Source organism: Etheostoma cragini, chromosome 5, assembly GCF_013103735.1.
Source record: "Etheostoma cragini isolate CJK2018 chromosome 5, CSU_Ecrag_1.0, whole genome shotgun sequence".
Taxonomy (NCBI): domain Eukaryota; kingdom Metazoa; phylum Chordata; class Actinopteri; order Perciformes; family Percidae; genus Etheostoma; species Etheostoma cragini.
In genome coordinates this window covers 8,599,768-8,623,491 of record NC_048411.1, presented here as the reverse complement: position 1 = coordinate 8,623,491, position 23,724 = coordinate 8,599,768, and the positions used below count along the sequence as shown (strand labels likewise).

The 23,724-nt window shown below is 40.9% G+C and overlaps 2 protein-coding genes and 1 long non-coding RNA gene across 3 annotated transcripts; 2 read left to right on the top strand and 1 right to left on the bottom strand.

The window, feature by feature from the left end:
- The first annotated feature begins 308 nt into the window (after positions 1–308).
- Positions 309–13,160, top strand: LOC117944740. Its single transcript, XR_004656642.1, has 3 exons — positions 309–319; positions 9,526–9,529; positions 13,109–13,160. It is a non-coding gene; the product is annotated as an uncharacterized LOC117944740 (long non-coding RNA).
- A 2,237-nt stretch (positions 13,161–15,397) lies between these two features.
- Positions 15,398–18,069, top strand: tubb2b (tubulin, beta 2b). The gene is made up of 4 exons (XM_034871814.1): positions 15,398–15,663; positions 16,500–16,608; positions 16,683–16,793; positions 16,896–18,069. Exons 1-4 carry the CDS (start codon positions 15,607–15,609, stop codon positions 17,954–17,956), a joined length of 1,338 nt encoding a protein of 445 aa, XP_034727705.1. The 5' UTR covers positions 15,398–15,606; the 3' UTR covers positions 17,957–18,069.
- Positions 18,070–18,627: 558 nt separating this feature from the next.
- Positions 18,628–23,119, bottom strand: bcl2l16 (BCL2 like 16). Its single transcript, XM_034871820.1, has 3 exons — positions 22,986–23,119; positions 22,265–22,880; positions 18,628–18,794 (listed from the first exon to the last, which is right to left on the bottom strand). Exons 2-3 carry the CDS (start codon positions 22,745–22,747, stop codon positions 18,666–18,668), a joined length of 612 nt encoding a protein of 203 aa, XP_034727711.1. The 5' UTR covers positions 22,748–22,880; positions 22,986–23,119; the 3' UTR covers positions 18,628–18,665.
- Positions 23,120–23,724: the final 605 nt, after the last annotated feature.

Genomic DNA, 23,724 nt, shown 5'->3' with positions numbered 1-23,724 from the left:
CACTGGGACATTGCTGCAAATAACTGCTTATCAGCATGGCGAGAGCATTCGACTGTAGCTCTAGTCGCTGCCTCGGCTGTCGGGTCTCTGGGACCCGGGGCAGAATGCTGTCGGGTCTCTGGGCCCCGGGGCAGAATGCTGTCGGGTCTCTGGGACCCGGGGCAGAATGCGGTTGTAGTTTTCTACTACCGCGGCATCGGCCTTCGGGTCTCTGGGACCCGTCCTGCATTCGACTGCGTATCTCTGCTGACCCGGTCTTGGGCCAGAATGCGATTGTATTTTTCTTCCACAGCGGTTCTATCGTATTTTGTGTTGTATTGTATGAAAGGGGAAAAGAAATTAAAACCAAACCAAATGCTTGACCTCTGTCGGGAGAGAAATTCCTTCCATAGCTGCAACTTAAATCAAAGTTGCAGCTATAGAAGGATCTATCATAGATATCTTGTCAACACAACCATCCATCTGGAAAATTATACGCGATTTCGCATTTTTGACCCTCTGGATTTACCGTTGGACACACCTCCGTATGAGACGGGACCGGATGAGACGGGACGGACGAGATCCATGTTGGATCAAAAGCTCATATTCTGAATCCCCAACCAAGCATGCCTCAAAGGATTCAGGAAACATATCGTCCAACACATCACACAAAGGAAGCCATCCAGTGTGTTGACCTGATGATAGCTTATTTGGACCAAGGCAATCTTCTTTTCATCATGCAACAACAAAATGAAATGACAGCTGTACTAGTGCAACAATAGTCTTCATAATCCTTTCTTCCATGGGATAGACTCACCTTTTTGATGGAGATCCTCTTGAGTACAGCACATTTATCAGAGCATTTTTGCATGGAGTGGAAAGAACGGGTGCTACCAGCATATACTGTTTATACTTTTTGGAGTAGTTACCAAAGAACAACATAGAGAGCTGGTTAAGAACTGTCAACACATGCTACCAGAAAGGATATCAAAGAGCAAGAAACCTTTTTACAAGAATGCTTTGAAATGAGCAAAAAATAGCCACTGCATACATGGAGAAAGCTCTTGGATGGCCATCAGAAAACATAGAAACTTCGTTTTGGTTTGTCTGCTGTAATGCTATGGCAGACATCAGCCATGTGTCAGAGATGAATAAGCCGTCCAATATGCATGATATTGTCTAAGCTACCGTATACTGTGGATTGAGGGGAAACACTGAGCTGCGGGAGAAGCACAGTCATGAAGCAGGTTTCACTGATATTGTTGACTTATTTGAAAGACAAGTGTCTGTTGCTTCCAATCCACTCTTAGAAACATTCACACATACCTCAACACCAAAGTATAAAGAAGGAAACAAAGTCTCACAAGTATACTTTAAAGCAGTGATTATCAAAGTGGGGGTCGGGACCCACAGGGGGGTCGCGAGCCAGAGACAGGGGGTCGCCAGTTTATTTCCAGAAATAAAATACATTTTTTTTAAAAGATTTAGAAATGGCATATGTTAGCCATGATTTTAACTCAAGATAAAACTAGTGGCTAAATTTTAAATAAAACCAAGCAAGTAAACAAAAAGGGAACAGCTCTTTTGATTTGAAACGAGAGCAAATAATGTGAAACCGAGCTGGAGGACGCGTTGGTTGGACTGTCCAGCAACCGAACCTTGAAGACAGCGTGTAATAAGACGCTGGCTGAGTTTTGGATTGCGGTTGTGAGGGAATACCCACAGCTATCCAGGGCGGCTTTGGATGGGATGATGCCGTTTGGCACTACCTACTTGTCCGAAAAGACTTTCTCGGCACTGATGTACCTTAAAAATAAATACAGATGGCGGTTGAATGTGGAGGATGATCTCCGAGTAGCGGTCTCCAACATTAAACCAAGACTGGACTTGCTGTGCTCCAAACATACTGCACATCCATCTCATTAGGGGAGGTTCATATTAAAGTAATGAGTAAATTACTATAAAATAATGTTATGGCTGTTGTGTTATTTGGTGTTGTCATTATACTCATGTTTGCATACGCCTATAGTGCGGGCGTGGTTGCGCGCACTGTTTATATATGTTTATAGTGGGGGGGGGGGAGTCGCAAGTCACTTGCACCGTTACTTTGGGGGTCGTTACAGTCACGTTATCTCAGGACTGAAGACAACTGCAGTTAATGGTAACACCTACTTTTCATTGCTTGAAGTGCACACCCAGTGTAAGATGCCAGTGACATTTCATGACAGGAAGAGTCAAGTGCTTGGCCACACTTAAGCTCTGTGGAAATTCTTGTAATTATTGGTGATGTGGAGCTGTTAATTGGGACCAATATTTCAAAGGTAATGGAACCATGGAAAGTGGACAAAGCAATGGAGAAGGACGTTATGATGTCTGAACCTTACTCAGTTGGGTTATCAATGGACCACTGAGAGCAGCTGGCCCACTATTACAACTAACAGAATAACTGCTCACATAGAGAACCTACTGTTAAAGCAATATAATCACAACTTTAAGAAATCATCAGATGATAAGCCAGAAATATCAAGAGATTTCAACTTTATGGCAATCATGAAAAGTTCAGCTAAACTTAACAGCGGACATTTGTTTGAGATTACCTTTCAGAAAGGATAATGTTGTCATGCCCGATAACAACCATATTGTTGAACAAAGAGTCCTCTGCCGGAAAAAGGAATCAGAGAAAAATACATTTATGAAGGAATATGTTCATTTCCTTGGTGATGTCATAGACAAGGGCCATTTAGAGAAAAGGGCCAAAGAATTAGAAGGATTGGATTTCAACATTGGAACTGTAATGGTGTAAAGAAACTGGCACCTTCCAATTCAAGATGCTAGTTCAGGAAAGACCACTTACAAGAAGCGGTACCTTGTCTTTTGTGAGGTCAGTATATGACCCCATTGGATTTCTAGCACCTTTTTACCTTACTTGCCAAGTCGATGCTGCAAAACCTCTGTAGGTTGAGCTACAGTTGGGATGTTATTCCTCAGCAGTGGGTCTGGTGGCTAGAAAACCTAAAAGGGCTAGGTATATTCAGCGTGCCAAGATGCATCAACCCAAAAGATTTTGAAAAACATAAGTGTCTTCACTAAATCCCTTCTCTGGTGCTAGGATGGTTACGGCACAGTTTCGTACCTGAGGCTGCAGAACAACTGTTAGAAGATTCACCTAGCCTTCATTTTAGGAAGGTTGCTCCAGTAAAGAAAGGGACAACCCCAAGATGGAAGAAACAGCTGCTGTGCTTGCGGAAAGAGTTGACAGAATGCTGAAAGCGGAGTTTTAACCACAGCTGAAAAGTTGAATATCCGGGATGGACAGAACTGTGCTAAAGTACATTAGGAAGGTGATTGCAAATGAGGACGGATGCAAACTCTTCAGTGTGAGGTGGAAGCTACCCTAAATGATCGTCCACTCACAAAAACGTCAGATGATCACAACTATTTGGAACCCCTGACTCCCAATCTCTTGTTAACAGGAAAATCTGCTCTACCTCCAGTACTTTTCCACACCAGATGGCGATGAAGGCAAGTTCAGTTCCTCGTTTTTCTGGCACAGATGGATTACGGAGTACATACCACTGCTACAGAAACGCTAGGAATGCATTGCTACGGTGGTAAAAAGACAAGAGGAGCATTGTTTCAGGGGACATTGTTCTTGTGGTGGACTCTGTTGCCCCTCGTGGAACGTGGCTGTTAGGAAAAGTGTTACAGACCTTTCCAGACACACAGGGACGGGTACGGTCTGTCCAAATCCTTAAAGATCTGTCTTCTGCTGGAGGCTGATTTGTAAAGCTACAATCTAAACCTTGAGGTTATTTCCACATTTGCACTATTGACATTATTGACTGTGTCATAGGCTCCACTATTAATGTGGTGAATTATGTTTTTATACAGTTACAATTAGGGGCTGGTGTGGTGTAGCTATTTGGATAGGTGCTGCTTGTGTGTATGTGGGTGGTAGGTCTGTGTGAATGGTTTGTTCAATACGTCACCTGCGCACCTGTGTGGAAGTGCTAAGCAGAGGTTAGAATTGGACTCGCAGGTGATGGGGAGGTAGCAATCTGGATCTGGGAAGCCACAGTTTTTTAACCTCAGCTGTGAGTGATGTTTTTAGATCTCGGCTGCTCGTCTTAATCTTTCAAGTCAGTCTTTTTCTGTTTATGGAATAAAGGATTAACTGTATGACGGCGGACCTCATTATTTGCACCAGCAAGAGTTAGAAAGGGCTTCAGATTTACTGCAGTGGCAATTTTTTGTGGACAGCCACTACAATCCCTACAGAGGCCTTTTTGTTGAAGAGTAAGATCTTTGGTTTTTAACAGGAAACGCCACCGAAAATCGCCCAACCTTCTGCACTCCATTTGTCCAAAAATGTCATCATTGTGAAACACACTCCGAAGTGTGATCCAGCACAATCAAACACACTTTAACTTGGTTAGTCATTTAATTTGTCACTAAAACTAATCAAAAGAATGCCAAATTGCTCATCACCCATCCATTATGTGTAACTGTGGAACCTTTAGAGGGTTGCCCGAAGCTGGAGCCAATCCCAGCTGACACTGGGGCGAGAGACACCGCTCCACTGTGTTACTCATCATATCCTATGCAAAGAATGTAAAAAAAAAAAAATTCCATGACTTTTTTGAAAACATCAAAAATTATGTTGATTTCATTTCAAAATCAACAATTGCTACTTTCATAGCTAAAACAAACTTACCTTTAAAGTTAGACCAAAGATTTTTTATTTTTTCTCAAAGTGTACAGTAAGTAACTTGAGCTGCTGTGAAATCTACTGTCCATGTGAAAAAATTCCAAAACGTACCACTATGTGGCAGCATAACACAACAATGTACTTTTTTGCTCTGCGTGTTGAACCGCAGGACCTGGTTAGGTCTCCAGGAACTGGAGACCTAAGACTGTAGACTTGTAGGCTACTGTAACTTGTACTGTAACTTAAGTAACAATCTAAAGCAAGGTTTAGTTGTATTCTCAGTGATTCAAAGACATTTGAAACTGTTTAATTATAACATGAAAAACTACTAAATATTTTTAAATCACTTTTATCAACATACAATTACAAAAAAATAAGTAGCTTAACATGTCAGCATAAACATTAACCGTCTGCTTTCCAATGTTCAGTTAAAACAAAAAAAACTGTTCCTAATTTGTAACTGAGTGAAAGTTAGATTATTTATGAAATGTAAAAAGTATGACACAGTGCACATCTGTCACAGCAATTTCAGGGCTGCCAACTCTCACGCATTGGCCGTGAGACACACGCATTCGACTGGTTTCACACGCTCACACGCCACACCCCCGATTTCCCACGATGAAGCGTCAACCCGGTCGGTCAAATTTCTGAAAGATGAGTTTATCTATAGATCTACCTGTTGAGCCACTCGCGATCGACTAGTTGTGCTTTCAGAGACTGTGGGGGGTTCAAGAGCGCTCCCTGTCTGTGGAAGTTTCGAAATGTCGCAAACTGAAAACATTTTTTTCACGAGCCATCCCAGGTGCATTTCCCTCTGCTTCAGGTACGAGCTCTGAGTATCACAGACCGTCCGTCGCTTCGTGACCACTCTCTCTGTAAAGATAGAGGTGAGCAGCGCGGCTGGTAGTGTAGCAGCTTCAGTTCATGTTAGCGGACCCGCTCTGCTGTGGGCAGTGACGCGTTGCATCCGTGCAGACCTCCGATGATGAGGAGCGTACAGCCTCCTCTAAACTATGTCAGAGACCAGAGACCCAAATGGGCCTCTGTGTCTGTCAGACGGTCTGAATGAGATCCACCATATCAGCGGAGCAATAACATGCACAGCAGACTATATTACAACTCTCCAAATCTCGGACGACAGAGATGGGAGGAGTTATATTTTGAATGTGCACAAAGTTGTAAATATGAGCAAAAATCTGATGAAACACATCTGAGCTATACTATACTATATATACAAAACTATACTATACTATATATACTATACTGCAACGTTGGGCAACTATTGTGCTTCTCTAACCTCGGTGCATCTCTAAGTGAAACTGTAAATAATTAATTTTATGTTTTATAAACTGAACAAATAGTCTTTATTTTCCCAAAAAGTAAATACAGTAAGTGGGTTACAGAGGATGAGGTCCAAACATTACTGAACCTCGGCTCAAAGGTTAAAGGATAAGAATCTATGTAACTCAATGGTTCTTATTCTTTGGAATTTCAGGGGTCTTACTCTTAGTTAATCCCTCAACAGGAATTTAACTTTGGGTCCCTGGTCCCTACACCAGGCAGGGACCCCTGGACCGGTTCACCACAGACCCAAATCTTCTCAGCTGTTGCTGACATATGCTACTGTCTCTTCATGTTGCTCATTATGTTTGGCACATTGTCTGGGTCAGTTCTTATATCATAAGAAGTTAATAATGTAAAAAATGTAAATGCTAAATGCCTTAATACCTGTTGATACTACAACAATGCAAATGCTCTTAACCCTACAGATTTGCACATATCAAGTAAGACTTGATTTCTCCATTTTTTGGCAAAAAAACTCTCCAGAAAGTGCCATTTAATGGTTTATTTTTCAATTTTATTTCCTGGGGGGGCATACCCCCAGACCCCACTAGGAAGATCCCCATCCCCCCACATATAACAAATCCCAATTTAAACCCTGAAGGATAAAGATCCAAAGATATTGCTTTGTACACGGCAAAATATGGGTTGCCCCCCCCAAATCTCACTCCACGAAAAGCTGGCAGCCCTGCAATTTTGTTAAGTTACAAAGTCATATGTTGATTTTACAAAAAATACTGGTGAACTATACAACACACCCTGACTTAATTTGCCATAACCAAGAATGATAACCAGCCACACAATCAACTTCAGGATTTGTGGTTGTTTTCAGATTAGAATAAGAAAAACTTTAATTTTTGTTTTTAACTGGTATAGAAATATTGTGCTCATATTTGGAATGTTGTCACAACTTAAAATCTGAAACAAAAATATAGTACAAGCATTGACTTATTTACAACTTACTATGGAACTGTAGCACATTAGATCACTGCCTCTCCAGTCTATTTGCGACATCTGGAAAGTAGGGCTGCATTATATGCTGCTAACCAAACAGAGGTAGAAACTGACCAAATGCCAAAATGAGATGTATGAGGAGGAAGTTGTAGTAATAATGGATGTATTCTGTCTCCCTGTTTCGCCTATTGTCCTCTGTCCAGGTTTAAGGAGCAGGATGGTATGCTGGGAAAACCTGTCCGTCATCGCAGGGTCACAGATGTGATCACAGTAACAGATGTTTACTGTAAGAATTAAACTCATGATCATTTCAGGGTATGTATGCACTGAGAGGGTTGCTGGATCTGGATGACAATGAACATACAATTATGTCCGTGTCTGATCGTATCGGGATTTGATGACCACCTTAATCCTAGTCTGGATCAACGAAGTCCATTTGTTGGGCATTGTCCCTCGCCTTCTGCTCTCTGGATGTTGCCTTTCTCAAAACCCTTTTTTATACAGGAAACATCAGCCTCCGAGCTAGCATGCTACCAAATGGAAGCATACGAAGGGGGCACTGGCATGACGGTGCCCCACATGGCAAGTTGGGGAAAAAATGTAGACAGTAAAATAAAGCAGGCCTGATTAGTTCCTATAGTAAATTTCTAACTGGGACGTTTTGAGACTGATTGGTTGAGATTTACTATGGGCGAAGTACACATGGTGATGTTTAACCATGTATCCTGCTCATTTCTATAGCTCCTTGTATTGTTAACTTAAAATTGTATCTGATGTTTTCCTTTTCAGGGTGCAAATGTCCAAAATCCGCCATTGTTGCGTCTGGAACATCCTGCGCCTCAAAAGACAATTGGGATTGGTTTAAAGAAATACACAACTTGTACCAGCTTAGGCTTTGGGATGCATACATTCCTTGTCAGCAGACCCTAATGATACATAGAACTCATTTTATCCGTACACAGCAAATAATCTCTCTCAATGACATTGGTAACCTACAGTAATGCACAGTTATGCTTCACATCGGGCTATATTAGCTCTAATATAATCACAAGTGAAGTGGCATTAGTGGACAAATGGTCGCCTCCCAACCATAAGGTTGGTGGTTTGATGCTGGCCTCCTCCAGCCACGTGTCAAGGTGTCCTTTCTCCCTGGGTGCTGTATTTGTATGTGTCCACTCCTCCTATTGTTTAGGATGGGTTAAATGCCAACTGAATTTCACTACATTGTACTGTCAGTTTTATGTGACATGTAAAATTGTCGTAATTCATGGCTTACAGGGTAATTTCTCTATTTCCCAATGCAATGGTGTCTAAGTGACTAATAACAAACAGCTTTAAAATTGGTCCAGTATTGAGCTGGGACGCTTTAACCGGCAGCTGCCAACCAAGCTGTAATGTAACCCTACAGTGCAAATGCACACCATCAAATTCTGTCCACTAAATGGGCCACTGACAGGCTCACATTGTTTTAAGGGCCTGTGTGACAACATTATGTAAAGAATCCCCACAGAGAGAACTTTTTGTTGACTAGTAAGATCCCTTTTGTAGAACCAGAAACAGACAGAAATGGCCATCGCCAAACTCATCACACTCCATTTAAATAAAGAATACTTTTAGTGTGTAAAGTCAGCATATTTCCATGTGTAAGTGTGTGAATTAAGAGTTTATTTCAACCGAGCTAGAGTGGTGATTGTTGTAGCAGTGGATAGATGAACCAAGACTTTTAATGATTTTATTTGTTTCTTTCGACTTTCAATGTATCGTTTTTATGTTGATGGAATTACTGTTTATTCAAACAGTCTGGTCAGTTTTACGATAGACATTTTGGGGCTGTTGCAATGTAACAAAATAATCTTATTCTTTAACAAAAAAGGTCTATCTCTGGATGAATCATTACCATAATGTTGCTAGTCAATTAGAACAATAATCTGAGCCGGTCAGTGGCCAAAACAGCACTTTTACTGGAGGTAAATTGAAGGTGCTCAATAATGTTACATTACACCTTGTATTGTCTACGCCTGGACCAATTAAAAAAAAAAGTTCCTGTCAGTCACTTAGACACAAAAACATAGAATAGGGTCCAGGTTAAAAAAATTCTGAAGTTAGCCTTTAAACCTAGAGACAGATGTGACAGACCTACTTTAATCAGGTACTTTGTTCCAGAGAAGAGGGACAACAAAAGTTCAAAGTAATTGAGCTTCCTGGCAATCACTGCACTGCAGAGAGACAGCGTACCCCTCTGAATTTTCTGTCTCTAATGAAGACCACATTTCCCATAAAGCCTGTTACTTCATGATCCCTCCCCCTTTTCATTTTACCATGACAGAAATGATTTTTCCGTCAGCAACCGTCTACCGGGAAGTCTGCAATGCAGTTGTAAGGTCATTAGAGACGGCCAGCCTTTTTGCTGATTACATGTTGATGATTTATACGATAATGCTGTCATGCTACATGCAACACATTAAGTTAGTTTATGTTATATGTTATATAATATATATATATATATATATTAAGTTAGCTTATGTTATATACAATCTATACAGAACAGTATGGTACAGTATAATGAGTTGCTGCCAGCTGGGCCTGCAGCCCTGCCCCAACATTATGTAGTGTTTTTGTAACGTGATATCCTGTGTTAGCAGGATGGGCAGATGCATCGTGGACTTCCCCTGGACCACGCTGTACACTGTGGGGCTGTGGCTGTGCATAGCCTGCTGGTGACTGTCTGGCTGTATTAGCATCAAATGGACTTCCTGGCTCGAACTCTCTGGAGAGCAGCCAAACAGACACAGCTCTCTTAAAGAAACCGAACGCATGGGGGAAAAAGTCAATGTAAGGATGCATTTCTCCCTCTATAACCTTTTAAAAGCAGGGCAAATATACAGTTATTACACTCTAAATATGGGTTTATGGCTAATGTCGCCTTACTTGTAGAGCTATAGAAGCTATATGCCTGTAATGCAGTTTGACACAGATTTGTCATATTCATCTACATTTCCTGTTGTCAATGGGAGGCTCTCATTCCTTATTCATGTATTCCTCCCTACAGAAGCAGTTATATTCCACCATACATAAGCAGGGGGGTTGAAGCTAAAAAGGTTGACGGTTTTGAAGATCAGATAGAAATATATATATATATATAGATTTAATTTAGGCTGATCATTTCACCCCCATAGCCCACATAATATTAATGTAATGCAGATACTCTGCCTTTGGCTATTCTTTAGGGAATGTGGAAATGCAATATCTACAAATAAAATGGGTTGTCTATGTGATTTCTTGCCCATTTTAAAATGTGCTTCATAACGTAACTGTTTGGCCGTGTGGCTGGCTGTTAGTGTACTATTAGCTAATATTTATAGAAATTAATTTGATAAATTAATCTGCAATATAATACATTTAAATGCATGTTCAATTTCAAATTTCAAATTGGCCTAATTGTATGATTTGCTTTTTAAGGCGGAAGCTAAGATGGCGGTAACTCTGCTGACCTAGTTAACTGTAACAAGAGGTTAGCTTTTGTCTCCATAATGACTGGGCTAATGTCTCATTTATTTAGATGGAATAAATAAACTTATTACAAAGACCCCCGATCCTCAAAATCTTTAGATAGCATCTTTAGTCAGATAACAGCCAGGCAAAACTACTTTTACCTTAATTTTAGCTTTACTAAGGCTAGTTTTTCTGGCTTTAGCTGTCAAGTTAAAAGTATCTGTACAAGAGTCCAGTAAAAGAAAAATGGTTTGCTACTTACTGTACATGATCAAACATGTTTATACGTCTCTATTGCTGACACATTTTTATTTAGGATCACAGAAAGTGAGATTCCACAATTAACTCAATTTTGATGTTTTGCTTTATTGGTTAAAGTGTTGTGATTACGTATTTCATGTAGCCTATGTTTAAATACACTTTTTTTTTTTTTTTTTTATCTTTATCAGTGGCCTAAATTCAAATTAGGCTTTAATGATACATCTCTGTAAAGACTCCTTTCATTCTGCTTCTTTCTCAGCTGAGCCTTTGTATTTCACAGCATCTTCTTCAAAGCCAGCTCAGGGTGTAACCTGCAGTCAAACAATCGCAGTTTGATGTGTGTATGGCCTGAAAGTGATGTGGTTTGCAGCAGAATGTAAGACAGCTGAATGCTGCGGCACTGGGGAGTCAGTAACCCGATATGAGAGTGAATCAGTGGTTCTCTGAGCAGACATGCTACATGAGACCAGCTGTTCCTGTCTAACACCTGTCCACCCCAATAACCCCATTCCCCACAGTATGTACATAACAGCACCAGTCCACACTGGAAGACCATTCCCCGAGCTGGTCCATTATTGACCTCAAATGCGTTTATGTGTTTGTATGAGATTTTCTATGACTGCATAAATATTTCACAGCCTAGTATTAAGCAGTTACAAGTTTTTTTACGTGCTTGTATATTTTCAGCTCCAAAGGGGAACATAACATTAAACATTCAGAAATCACTGATTTACAATGTACATACAGTATCAAGGTGGCATTTATTACACAGTAGGCTTACAAATATTGTTTATTCGGTACTGATAGCAATCATTCACCTTTTATTTCTATGCACTTTTCTAAGAGAGAAATAATTGAATTGACTTTATTATTTGAAGGTGTAGCCCAGAAATATGAGATGACCATTAAGTTTGCCCTTCTGTTTTGGTGTTTTTTTTGTTTTTTTTCATTCAAAACCGTGTAGATTAACATAGATCCAATGCGTGTGGGAAATATAACTGTGGCCCAAGAAATAAAATTTATAAAATCAGCAACATTTTTTCCAGAAACTATGTCCAACAATGTATTGGAAAATCCACAGAACACACAATCAACAGATTCCAATTTGGAACTACTTTCTTTTTAAGAAATAGTCCCTGTGAAATATTTTGGGATTGAAATGAAAGTTCTACATCCTTACATTCAATCTACTTGATCTGGATATTATTTAAATTAGTTCCAAAGACTAGGTTCTTTGCCACTTGTCCTGTAATTCTGTTACGGTTTGATTAAGTAAAAACGTTTCCTGATCAAATGATGGCATTTCTTAGGGTTATGTTTTTACCCCTAGCCCTTGCCACTCGGTTTTAGAGGGACAAGGGCTAGGGGTTAGACAGAAATGGGATTCAGCCTTACAATCTCTGATGAGGGTGTGTCTATCCCAGCAGCATCTGTTTCCTTTGTTTATTAATATTGATTTAGCTGCTGGAGGCCGAGTGCTGAATGCTGCAGTGTTCTGAGACATGCTGAGTCACGGGAAGCAGCGCTGGTTCAACAGGGTTTCACAGAGACACACTGTACGGTTCCGTATGCAAGCACACTGTGGGAAGTGCTTCATCATGAGGTAATGTACTCATGAAAAGCGTCAAACAGCAAAATCTCCTTTTAATGCACTGAAATGCTCATGCATTAATCTCCAGCTGACCTGCACAAGCTGTCACCTCAAATCACTCAATGCACTCGCCACAAACAAAGAGATCAATGAATAATGTATCAGGAATAGCACAAAGGAAGCGTACTGAAAAGGAACACAACTGACTGAGATCAAAGAAGGGATCCACCAAATCTGGAACACTTACTGAAATATGCTCATATGTTACACAGTATAGTAAAGATTCCTTGACCCTATTCTATATCCATAATGTTCCTCGGATTGCTTTGTTGATGACAGAGATTTTGCCGGATTTCACTTATTTTTGCCAAATATCTTTTACCAAAGTCTATGGAAAGCCTGTTCACTCCCTTTTATGCCCCATTGTACCGAATTTGGTTGCAGTTCCACCGGAGTTCCCCTGGGGGCGATCGTGGTGCAAAGCAAATGGGACTCTCTTTTGCCTGATTGTCAATGAAAACTCTCAGATTCGATTGCAGTTTTTGCAAGTTCAACATGGATTACAGTTGAATGAACAAGTGTTTATAAATATCGATTTTTTACAGGTTGAGTCGTTGTTATTCATAACACGCTAGCATTCTGCTAATTAATGCTGATTGGTAAGTGAAGGACTGATGACGACCATAGATTTCCATCCAAAGAAAAACCAGAATGTCTCACTGAATATTTTGGCGTTGTCTTTAAAACATTAGCAAAATTCTTTCCAGCACGTGTATTGACAGGGAGAGGCTAACCTGTCGGCTGTGTTGTCGATGCCTCGAGAGAAAAAAGGAAATGACTCTCCTATGACTTGACTGGCCTACAAAGGGCCCTGACATCAACCCATCAAAACCTTTGGGATGAACTGGAACGCTGAGTATAAGCATATTAAGGTCCATGGTTACATGTAGCCTCTATTTTAGACATTCATGGCTAAAGCAACCCTGCTCATTTGATGTTATAATGCCAGCAGATCATTTTAGTGTTTATTTTTATTATTATTTGACAATTTCCGACCTCAGTTATGATGTAGGCCTACAGTATACCAAATGTGGCTGGTTGGCATGCCTCCTAAAAATTAATTTGCATTATGAAGAAAACATATTGAGCCTATGCAAAACATTCAGCGATAATAGTTCAGTTGTCAGCGCTGACTTGAGAAATTACAAAGTACATTTGATAAGTGAATTGTTGGCACCCCCCAAAAAGGTTTTAACCAGCCCCTTGAAGGAACATCACCATCAAGCACCAAAAAAATAGCAACTAAAATCTTCTCAATGTGTTTAAGAGCAATTCACAAAACAACCGTTGAACAAGCAGAATATGAATTTGAGTATGAGAGACGATCTCAGTTTTACCTCCAGAGTCAGGCTTGTCTTAGACTCTGATGCTGATATATTTAAATATTAATATTTCTAACAGGTTTTGTTAATTGGGGTATTATTTATTCAAGCATAATGTACATGTTCTACAAATTGTCAGAAATAACATGTAATGCATAGATGTCTGCCAAAAAAAGTAAAGACTCATTGCCTTTACTGTCCGCAGACCTATCATGATTTTCCTGATTCATCCTCTCTGACATGGCACTGTCATGGAGCAAACAGAGGAGGCCTTTGTGTGTCAGATTACAATGCACACACAGAGGAGACTACAAGCCTGACCTACATACTGGTATGTATGACATGGTAAGCACAGCAGTGGTGTTCCTGTAAAAAAACATCTAGGCCCAAGCTGTGTGAATATAAAATTCATAATACTACTATTTAGATTTAATGAGACTCACTCAATGCAATATTATTTATACAACAACCTAAAGTAGGCCTATGTACTAGTCTGCACAACTACTAATCTACATAAAAATGTATGGTATGCATAGATACTGTGCTAAAGGCTGGAGAGGTTCATGGAAAGCTTATAAAGCCCTGTACTAAGGCACCGAAAGTCCACAACACCCGGTGAGAAAGCCTAATCGTCACGGCAACAACCACCTAGGAACCCCCCCTCTCTCAGTTGTTAGAGACATGGCTGTGGCCCATACAGAAGAGCTGGTGTCACAGCCACATCCTCTCCTGGAATTCAGATTAACTAATAACAAGCCCATCAGGCCCATGCTTTATGGCAGACAAACACATACAGGCTTTACTTTTCTCCAGGCATCCTGTGTCTGAGCCATGTCCTTTGTTTAAACATTACATTGAAACTGAATTCTAATATTTTTAGTCTTACATTATTTTAAGAATCCGCCATAAATCTGCAAGATTCTCTGTCTGAGACGAAAGCTTTAAAAGATGATTATGACAGGTTAAAGTACTCTTCCGACTGAAGGAAAGCACTTTACATAATATGGGCTAGAGGTTTGGTGTAGCCTAATGAACATCCTGTGTGAAATAATTGGGAATTTTTTTTATTATTATTATGAATCAGTTGGTCAAATCTGTGTGCATTGGCCCATCACCATCACACATGATAATTAGGATTTTTGGTGCGCCCTGATAGATAAAGCCTAATATCAGGGCACTGCACAGCTCTTTTTGGTTGTTAATATTATTTTCATAGCCCTTCTGTACACACACAAATATCACTGTCCCTTAGCCTACAGTTTCTGAAAATATTGCCTAGCTGCTGTTGTGCTTAGCTTGAATGTAAAACTGTAGACTCGTTGACCTAAAGGCGCATGACTATGACTGGAAATCATGGTCGTTCCTGTTCTGTTACCAGCGTTTCCGCTAGCGAGCCTCTGATAAACTGGACCATTTTATGCTGTTACGTTAGTCCGCCACGTGGACTGTGGATAACTAGCGGTCCACTAAGTAGTTTTACAACGGATCAAATTAAAACAATTTACTTTTATTGTCGTAAACAAATGTTTCACTGTCTTTCACAAACGCTAAAATGCGGGTGTTAAATGCAGAATTAAATCTGTTGTCAGTGCCGCTTTTCTTTTCCGCCATCATGAGGAAGTAGGCCAACGTTTTCAGATTAGACGTTAGTGACACGTTTGAGATGAATATGATTGACAAGTGGATTAGACCAATGGCAGATAAGCATTGAAACATTTGATTGGTGTAAAATGTTGTCTGTAGCTGATGCTTTCAAAAACCAGCCAATACACATTCGATCTTAGACGTAAAGGGCGGGTCTTGTTGCAATATAAAACAGAGGGTTGAGCAGCTTTTCACACACATAAAGAGAGACGATATCAGTCGTTGTAAGGTCTAAACCACCTCCAGAAAGAAAAATGAGGGAAATAGTGCATCTCCAAGCTGGCCAGTGCGGAAACCAGATTGGTGCCAAGGTCAGTAAAACTTTATTTGCCGTTGTAGTTCTAAATTGAATGATTTTATTCAGAAACGCCGTGTTCTCAGCTTTAGAAGCCGGTGCTTTGTGCCAATAACCGTAACGTTACGTTACTTCCCACGAACCACACCCTGGAATATTTGTTTACTCTTTGCATTTGTAACGTTTTGATTTGAACTAGTTTCCTTTTCGGATGTTTTTAGGGTCGCAATTTGTCAAAGTATAGACTAATAAAGCTATTACGTTTTTTTTTTTTGCATCTTTTTAAATGTATCAATTTAATGTAACGCCCATGTAGCAGACTATTAAACCGCTGGCTACATAGTAATTGAAACACTAGCTATATATCGACGTTGACGAACTAGCTAACCTTTTGGGATACTGTCGCCTTTGTTCGATTGGCTAACGTTAGTGCAATGCGAAAAAACAGAAGTTATAATTGTCAAAATAACAAGCGCCTACATTTGTAACATATAGTGAATGAGTCGTATAATTGTATGTAAATCTCATTTTCCAAATTAAAGTCAAATATTTAGATTTTTGAAACGTTCCTGCTAATTGAGGCCTAGCGCGACTTGGCAATACCCTTTGAACAGCGCCCGGCTTTCGCTTGGAGTAGGCGGTCTAGGCGGTTAGTGACGTAGCAGGATTTTTGAAATTCATAACCCATGAGTTGCAGCCAATAGAGGATTAGGCCGCGCGCGCCAATGTTGCACGGCGGGAAAATTAGTGTTCAAGCCAGCAGTCAAATTAAAAAGCACGGTTAAATAAAATATTTTTGCACGATTTTTAAATTCTGTCATTTCTTAGAGCGAAGTATTTTTTGTCTTACAGTTTTGGGAGGTGATAAGTGATGAGCACGGTATTGACCCAACTGGTACATACCATGGTGACAGTGACCTGCAGCTGGACAGGATCAATGTTTACTACAATGAAGCCTCAGGTAAGTATTTGTGCAGAGTTGAGTACAGACTTTTCTTTGCCATTTATTTCCCTAATCCTGACTTGCTGTTGTAGGTGGAAAATATGTACCCCGTGCTGTGCTGGTTGATCTGGAGCCGGGCACCATGGACTCTGTGAGGTCTGGTCCTTTCGGCCAGGTCTTCAGACCCGACAACTTTGTGTTTGGTAAATTTCTGTTTTTTTGTCGTTTCGTTGAGAGAATTTAGGCTGCTAATTATGTGACTTTTAATAATGTGTTAAAGCTTGACATTGATTCTTGTCTTACAGGCCAGAGTGGTGCTGGCAACAACTGGGCTAAGGGTCACTACACAGAGGGTGCAGAGCTGGTGGACTCTGTCCTTGATGTGGTGAGGAAGGAGGCAGAGAGTTGTGACTGCCTTCAGGGCTTCCAGCTCACGCACTCCCTGGGTGGTGGTACAGGCTCTGGTATGGGCACCCTGCTCATCAGCAAGATCCGTGAAGAGTACCCTGACCGCATCATGAACACCTTCAGTGTGGTGCCTTCCCCAAAAGTATCGGACACAGTTGTTGAGCCCTACAACGCCACACTATCGGTGCACCAGCTTGTAGAAAACACAGATGAGACCTACTGCATCGACAATGAGGCTCTGTATGACATCTGTTTCCGCACCCTTAAACTCACAACCCCCTCATACGGTGACCTCAACCACTTGGTTTCTGCCACCATGAGCGGCGTCACCACATGCCTCAGGTTCCCTGGACAGCTCAATGCTGACTTGCGTAAGCTTGCTGTAAACATGGTGCCATTCCCCCGTCTCCACTTCTTCATGCCAGGCTTCGCTCCCCTCACGAGCCGAGGCAGCCAGCAGTACAGATCACTCACTGTGCCAGAGCTCACTCAGCAGATGTTCGATGCCAAGAACATGATGGCCGCCTGCGACCCGCGTCACGGCCGTTACCTGACCGTGGCTGCCATCTTCCGTGGCCGCATGTCCATGAAGGAGGTCGACGAGCAGATGCTTAACGTGCAGAACAAGAACAGCAGCTACTTTGTTGAATGGATCCCCAACAACGTCAAGACCGCCGTCTGCGACATTCCTCCCCGTGGCCTCAAGATGGCTGCCACTTTTATCGGCAACAGCACAGCCATCCAGGAGCTGTTCAAGCGCATCTCTGAGCAGTTCACTGCTATGTTCAGGCGCAAAGCTTTCCTCCACTGGTACACAGGTGAGGGTATGGATGAGATGGAGTTCACAGAGGCAGAGAGCAACATGAACGACCTTGTGTCTGAGTACCAGCAGTACCAGGATGCCACTGCTGAGGAGGAGGGAGAGTTTGAGGAGGAGGGTGAGGAGGAGCTGGCCTAAATGTGTCACTTCTACAAAGCTCCGCTGAAGTTGCAGTGTAATAACGTTCCATGTCTGTCCAGTTTTAAGTGTTGTCTGCTATTCATGTTAATAAAATCTTCAGAGTTTTTGAACTCTGCATGCCTTGTTTTAATGTCTTGGGTATTTACATATATTTAGTTTTTAGTAGCTACTCTACACTGTACATGAAATGTAGAAGTATAAATGATTACTTGCATTATAAAGCCAGGTAGGGTCACAAGATGACTTGTACAATGCCTCAGAACTGTTAAATGGGTATGTCAAATGCTCTGAAAAACTGACCATACAAATGCAATTAACAAGTCTTTAATAAGTGAAATCAAAAATGCAGTACATGCCAGTTTGCTCTTCATGTGTACTTGGTACACAGCTGACCTTGAGCAGATCAGATTAATTAGCAGAACCTATAAAGTCAAACTGTTAAACATTTAGCTCAAAACTTTTGGCACGTTCCTTACATCACAAGTTTGTACATGCACTATTACCAAGTATTCCAGCAGTGATATTATACTAATGTGTATCAGTTACTGCACTATTACCAAGTATTCCAGCAGTGATATTATACTAATGTGTATCAGTTACTGGACAAGTTTCTTGAGAATTAAAAGACACTTTAACATTCTCCTGACATTTTCATAAAGTTTACTCTTGGAGAGGTTTGGTTGTGGTCACTAGGTGGCAGTGTTGGCTAAACTATTCTTTTCCACAAGAAGTAGGTGATGATGCCTGTGGCCAATGCCAGCAGAGTCCAACAGCACCCTTTCTTCACCTGGCCCTCCAAGCCCTGCTTCTCTCCAAAGCGTGATACAAAACCACTCTGTCAGAAACAAATGGGTTGATGAAAGTTTCAAATGAAATGATACAAGTTAGGACAATAAACTGATAAATGGATGTCCTGTTAAAATACCGGTAATCAGTAGTACTTGTGGAGCATCTTCCTTCCTCATTGCATTAAGAGAGCATTTGCACATCATTTAGGAAGTAAATAAGCAGGTGGTCAACAGCATGTGGGCTGTTTGGTTTAAATTGTTATTTTTAATTCAGTGTGTGGAAACCAATTAAATATAATGTCCGTTGTTTTCAGAAATTAAAGGAGTTGTAAATTGTGTATCTTGTGCAAATATAGGTAAATTTTAATATGAATTTGAGTTGCACAGAGGTAGAGTAGATTATGGTCATTTGTACAATTAAAAATTGTTTCAAAATATGAATCATTAAACCTCAATGTAAATATAACGAGCCTCAGCGTAGCATTTCTTACTGTATGTTGAAGGGACCCGTCTAAACTTTATAGTTATGCTTATATGGTGCATATTCCTAATTAAATGTATATTTTAATCAAATTACCTCTACCTCAGTGAAACAGTAAAAAGGGTAAGATAGTATCATCAAACTCTGGTCAAATAAAGAAGCTGCAGTGCATGGTATCCTAGGGCGTGCTTTCCAATTTCAAATACGTTTGGTAGTATTGTTTTATTTATACGTCCCTCTTTTAAACAATAAAGAAAGTAAGACATCTTTTTCATATACATGCTTTAGTACCTTTTTTTTTAGAAGAATTCATCATTATGATAAACTGAATTATTACCTGGATTTTGTATCTCCATAGTCCCTATAGATGTATGTAGAAATGCAGGAAATTGGATTAAAATTAGAAAAAAACATTTTGGCGGAGAAACCCCTGTTTTGTGTCGAACTTAGAAGACGTAGCGACGATTGAAGTCAAACAATATTAAATCTAAAGCCCTAGGCCGTTTATAAATTGCATCGTAATTCGATTTTTTATTTCAACCGCTTCACGATGCATCGTTACATCCCTAATGCTACAGTCAAATTACAATTTACGGGAACTGATCACTGCACAACCTGTGAAAACAGATGTCGTTTGAGAGTCTATTCCAATTTCATTTATACTTTTTTTAGATAATTTTTTTTACTCTGTTGTTATAACACATTACGCAGGCCTGAAATACACACACAAGCACAGGTCCTATACATGCACAAACAGAGAGATGTAAATGAGGGGGCTGCAACTGCTGTACAGGCCTTACTAGAGCACCTGGGCAGTGCCTATAGGCACCTCTTCAATCAGTTCACACTCCATACTTCGGTCCATACGGGGACTTGAACCGGCAACCCTTCACTTCCCAACTCCAACAGACTGGGCAACTGACACCCCAAGCCAATTCTGAGTAAATTACTAAAGTGACCTTACTTGAGTATTCTCTGCTTGGGCATGCGGACAACTATTAACAGATAGTCTGTGGCAAAAACATGGCCATGGAGTTTAAAAGAAGTGGGCTTTAACCAGGCTCTGATTAAAGATACTACCAAATTGCATTATGGGAGGAGCAGGATCCAGCTTTTTTGGAGCTTGGCACATGCTAGGGACTAAACGAATATCTCTGCCTCTGCTGCTTCAATTTAAACCATTTTTTTTAGAATGTGTGTCTCGCATGTCCTAGATATTTATTGATGTGCAACATTAAATCACTGCAGCGCTCTTTTAAGGGAACTGGGTTTTCACAGTTTGACATGATGGAGCAAGATGGCAGCGGTTTGAGTTAGTTAATCAAATATTTTATGAAATAACCTATCCTATAATGGCATTATGGTTGCATTAATGAATGTCACATACAGCTAAGAGAATCAGCTTGTTCAAAGGGTAATGTTGGTATTTTTCAACCTGAATCCTATTTCCCCATGTTTTTGTGACTAAGTAACTGATGTGAAAAAATGTTGAAATTGGTCCGGCATTAAGGAAGACCGCTGCAGTTGGCAGTGGCAAGTCAAGCTGCAATGTAACGTTGATGGGCAACTGGGCACCTCCAATTTACATCCACTAAAAGTGCTTGTTATTACCACTGGTATGCTCACATTCATATTCTAAGTGTCTTAGACCACATAACGGAAAGGATTCCTACAGAAGTCAACCCAAGAGTAATTTTTTTTTTTTTTACATTCTCGAAATTGCTATCGCAAAACCCACCAGACTGGATCTGAAGAAACAGTCAATTTATTAATGTAGAACACACTTATAAAACAAAATAAAACTATCAAAAGCCGTCGTGGTTCGTCGGTCCACTGTTCCAACTATCACCACTCTGGTTTGGTTAAAATAAAGTTTTAATTCACGCATAGACATCTAGAAATATGCTGGCTCCATACCTTCAAAAAATTATTTCTTAATCTGGTGGGTTTGGCAATGTTTGGTGATATTAGTGTCCACTGCTAACTGTAGTAGCTAGAGGCTAACGGCAGTAAAAGTTGTCATCTTGGCCGCAATTTGTTAAATTCTTTGGTTTGTCATGAGTCATTTTCTAACCACCACTTTCTTTTGAAAATCTCGAGCTCATTAAGTTAAAAAAAACTAAAGTTCATAACACGTATAATTCTTGAGCGACAGACGCCAACAAATCCACAAAAATCTCTATCCCCACAGGGCAGGCACAGAAACTCTGCTGCTGCTGGCTGCACGCTTCTCTGTTGCATGCATACATTCTAACGTGGTTCAATGTACATAAACAACAATTATCACCCAATTTTTCATGGCCATATCTTCTCATGAAACACTTTCAAAAAAGCTAAATCCAACGATTATAGAAGTTCTCTCAAGTTAACATTTTCTTCTTCATTGGTGCCTATGGTGAGGAAAAGGCTTAACGTGGTTTAATAAAGGCCCTTCCTAAACAATAATGAATGATTACCAAATTTCACTCTCATATTGCTTCTCAAAACTCTGAAAACTGTGAAAAAACAGAAATTTGGTGATGGTTGATTGTGGTTTAGGTACATTAACTCACGTTAAGCTGTTTACACATTAAGACTTATAAAGCCCATGTGAACCGTGGGGAGTCAACCCACAGCCGCTCCGCCGCCCTGCTGAAAATGTCAAGCACAAACGCTTAATGTCAGATAACGTCCACAATAATCAGATTTTGGGCTAGATTTTTGGACAGTTTTTGGTGGTTATAAGGAGCAATATGAGAGAGAAATTTGGTAATCATTGATCATTGTTTAGGGAGGACCTGCATTAAACCATTTTCATTAATTTACATTAGTAAGCAACAGGACAGCGTCTTTCAAAATATGACCTGTGCAAAAGAGAGAAAAAAATGAATGCGTCTCTGTCCCTAGAACATTTCAAACCAAACTGTTCACAGCTCCCGCTAACAGTGTTCTTACTCAATACTGGACCAATGTCATCATTTTGTTCGCATTGGTCACTTAGACACAAACGCATGTAAAAATAGGGTGAAAAATCCCGAAATTGCCCTTTAATCTTACCCATCCTCCTTTGTCTCGTATCTCAGGGCAGATGACCCTCTCCACATAGGACCCCACACACTCCTTCAGCTTTGGCAGGGCCTCCAGCATGCCCTTCTCTTGGCAATGCAGAGCCATCTGGCCAGCCAGCACATACACCGATAGCACGGCGCTCCAGGCCAGGTCCCTGCGCCGCCCCCCAGGGACGTGTGGAAAGAAGTGCTCGTCCAGGATGCTCATGAGCGTGGGGCAGGCCGTGTTCGCCGTCACGTCCTGGAAGACCCGAGGCCAGCGGCGGAAGAAGATGGGGAAGCGGTTGAGGAGCTCGTCACCGGCAAAGCGCAGGGCCGTGGTGCAGGCTGTGGGGGCTGGACCCATGGTGCCATCTGCCCCCCCTGTGGTTACATAGTCTATGTAGTCATGGGCCATCAGAAAAGCCTCTCTCACCAGCGGGTCAGGACTGTTCAGGCCCACTCTAGCTCCTGGCACCTCCGACTGACACATGGTCTTCTCCAATTGCCACTTCACTAGTTACCAAGATGGATGTTCGATGAGTAGGACACAGGTAACAGCTCCAGCACCAAGCAGCAAAGCCATTCCCTTAGCCACATCAATCTGTTCTGGCGGTGTGGAGATGCTGTAAATGTGAAATTTAAAGTAATCACAGTACATAGAAGAGGGGAATAAACCTCCATACTGCAGTATCATTTTAAAATGAGGAAATAAAGTATTTATAACTCACCTCCTCTTTGCCATACACCATACATGAAAACAAACAGCCAGCAGGTGAACAAGTGTTGGGGTCTCAGTGAAGTGTGTCTGTACGTGTTGCAGTCAGACTGGGTCACCCAGTCCCCTCGCCAGCTAAAAATAGAGTCCGTGTTGGAAACTGACACTGATCTCCAACTTGGTATATGCACAATCATGGCCTGACCAACACAACAGGCAGGGCAGGGCCGGGCAGCATTATTTGTAAAGCACTTTTCAGCAAAAAGGCATCTCAAAGTGCTTAACATAAAACATTGAAGAACAGTTAAAAACAAATAAAAACATTTGTTAAAGAGAATATGAAAGCTGCTAAACAGGGTAAGACAGGTATGAAATACAAGAAAAAAAGTTACAGTGCAGTGTAAGAAATGAACAATTAAAATGGCTGCATCAAAAAGAAAAGTCTTCAGCCCCTAAAGCTTTAGTGCGTAACGTTTTTACATTAATGAACGTCCATTACAAGCCATTACCCAGTAAGTTGATACAAAGCTAATTAAGACTATCGGTTCCATATAACGCTCTCTCTGTATTTCTCAGTATGACTATGTTCAGAAGACAAGTGGTGTCCAGCAACTTTCACACACAGAAATTCGAGTGAAGATATAATTTATTCTTCTGAAGAGTCCATCATGTGTGAGGGTGAAGCGCAATCACGGAAGGCTTGTGTCATGTGGACCCGCCAACAGTGTTGTTGTTGTCATTACTTAGAGTTC

Coding starts and splice junctions, on each gene's coding strand:
- tubb2b (XM_034871814.1), top strand. CDS start 15,607: ATGAGGGAAATAGTGCATCTCCAAGCTGGCCAGTGCGGAAACCAGATT. Junction 16,609..16,682: donor TTACTACAATGAAGCCTCAG/GTAAGTATTTGT, acceptor TTGCTGTTGTAG/GTGGAAAATATGTACCCCGT. Junction 16,794..16,895: donor ACCCGACAACTTTGTGTTTG/GTAAATTTCTGT, acceptor CTTGTCTTACAG/GCCAGAGTGGTGCTGGCAAC.
- bcl2l16 (XM_034871820.1), bottom strand. CDS start 22,747: ATGTGTCAGTCGGAGGTGCCAGGAGCTAGAGTGGGCCTGAACAGTCCT. Junction 18,795..22,264: donor TACGAGACAAAGGAGGATGG/GTAAGATTAAAG, acceptor TGTTTCTGACAG/AGTGGTTTTGTATCACGCTT.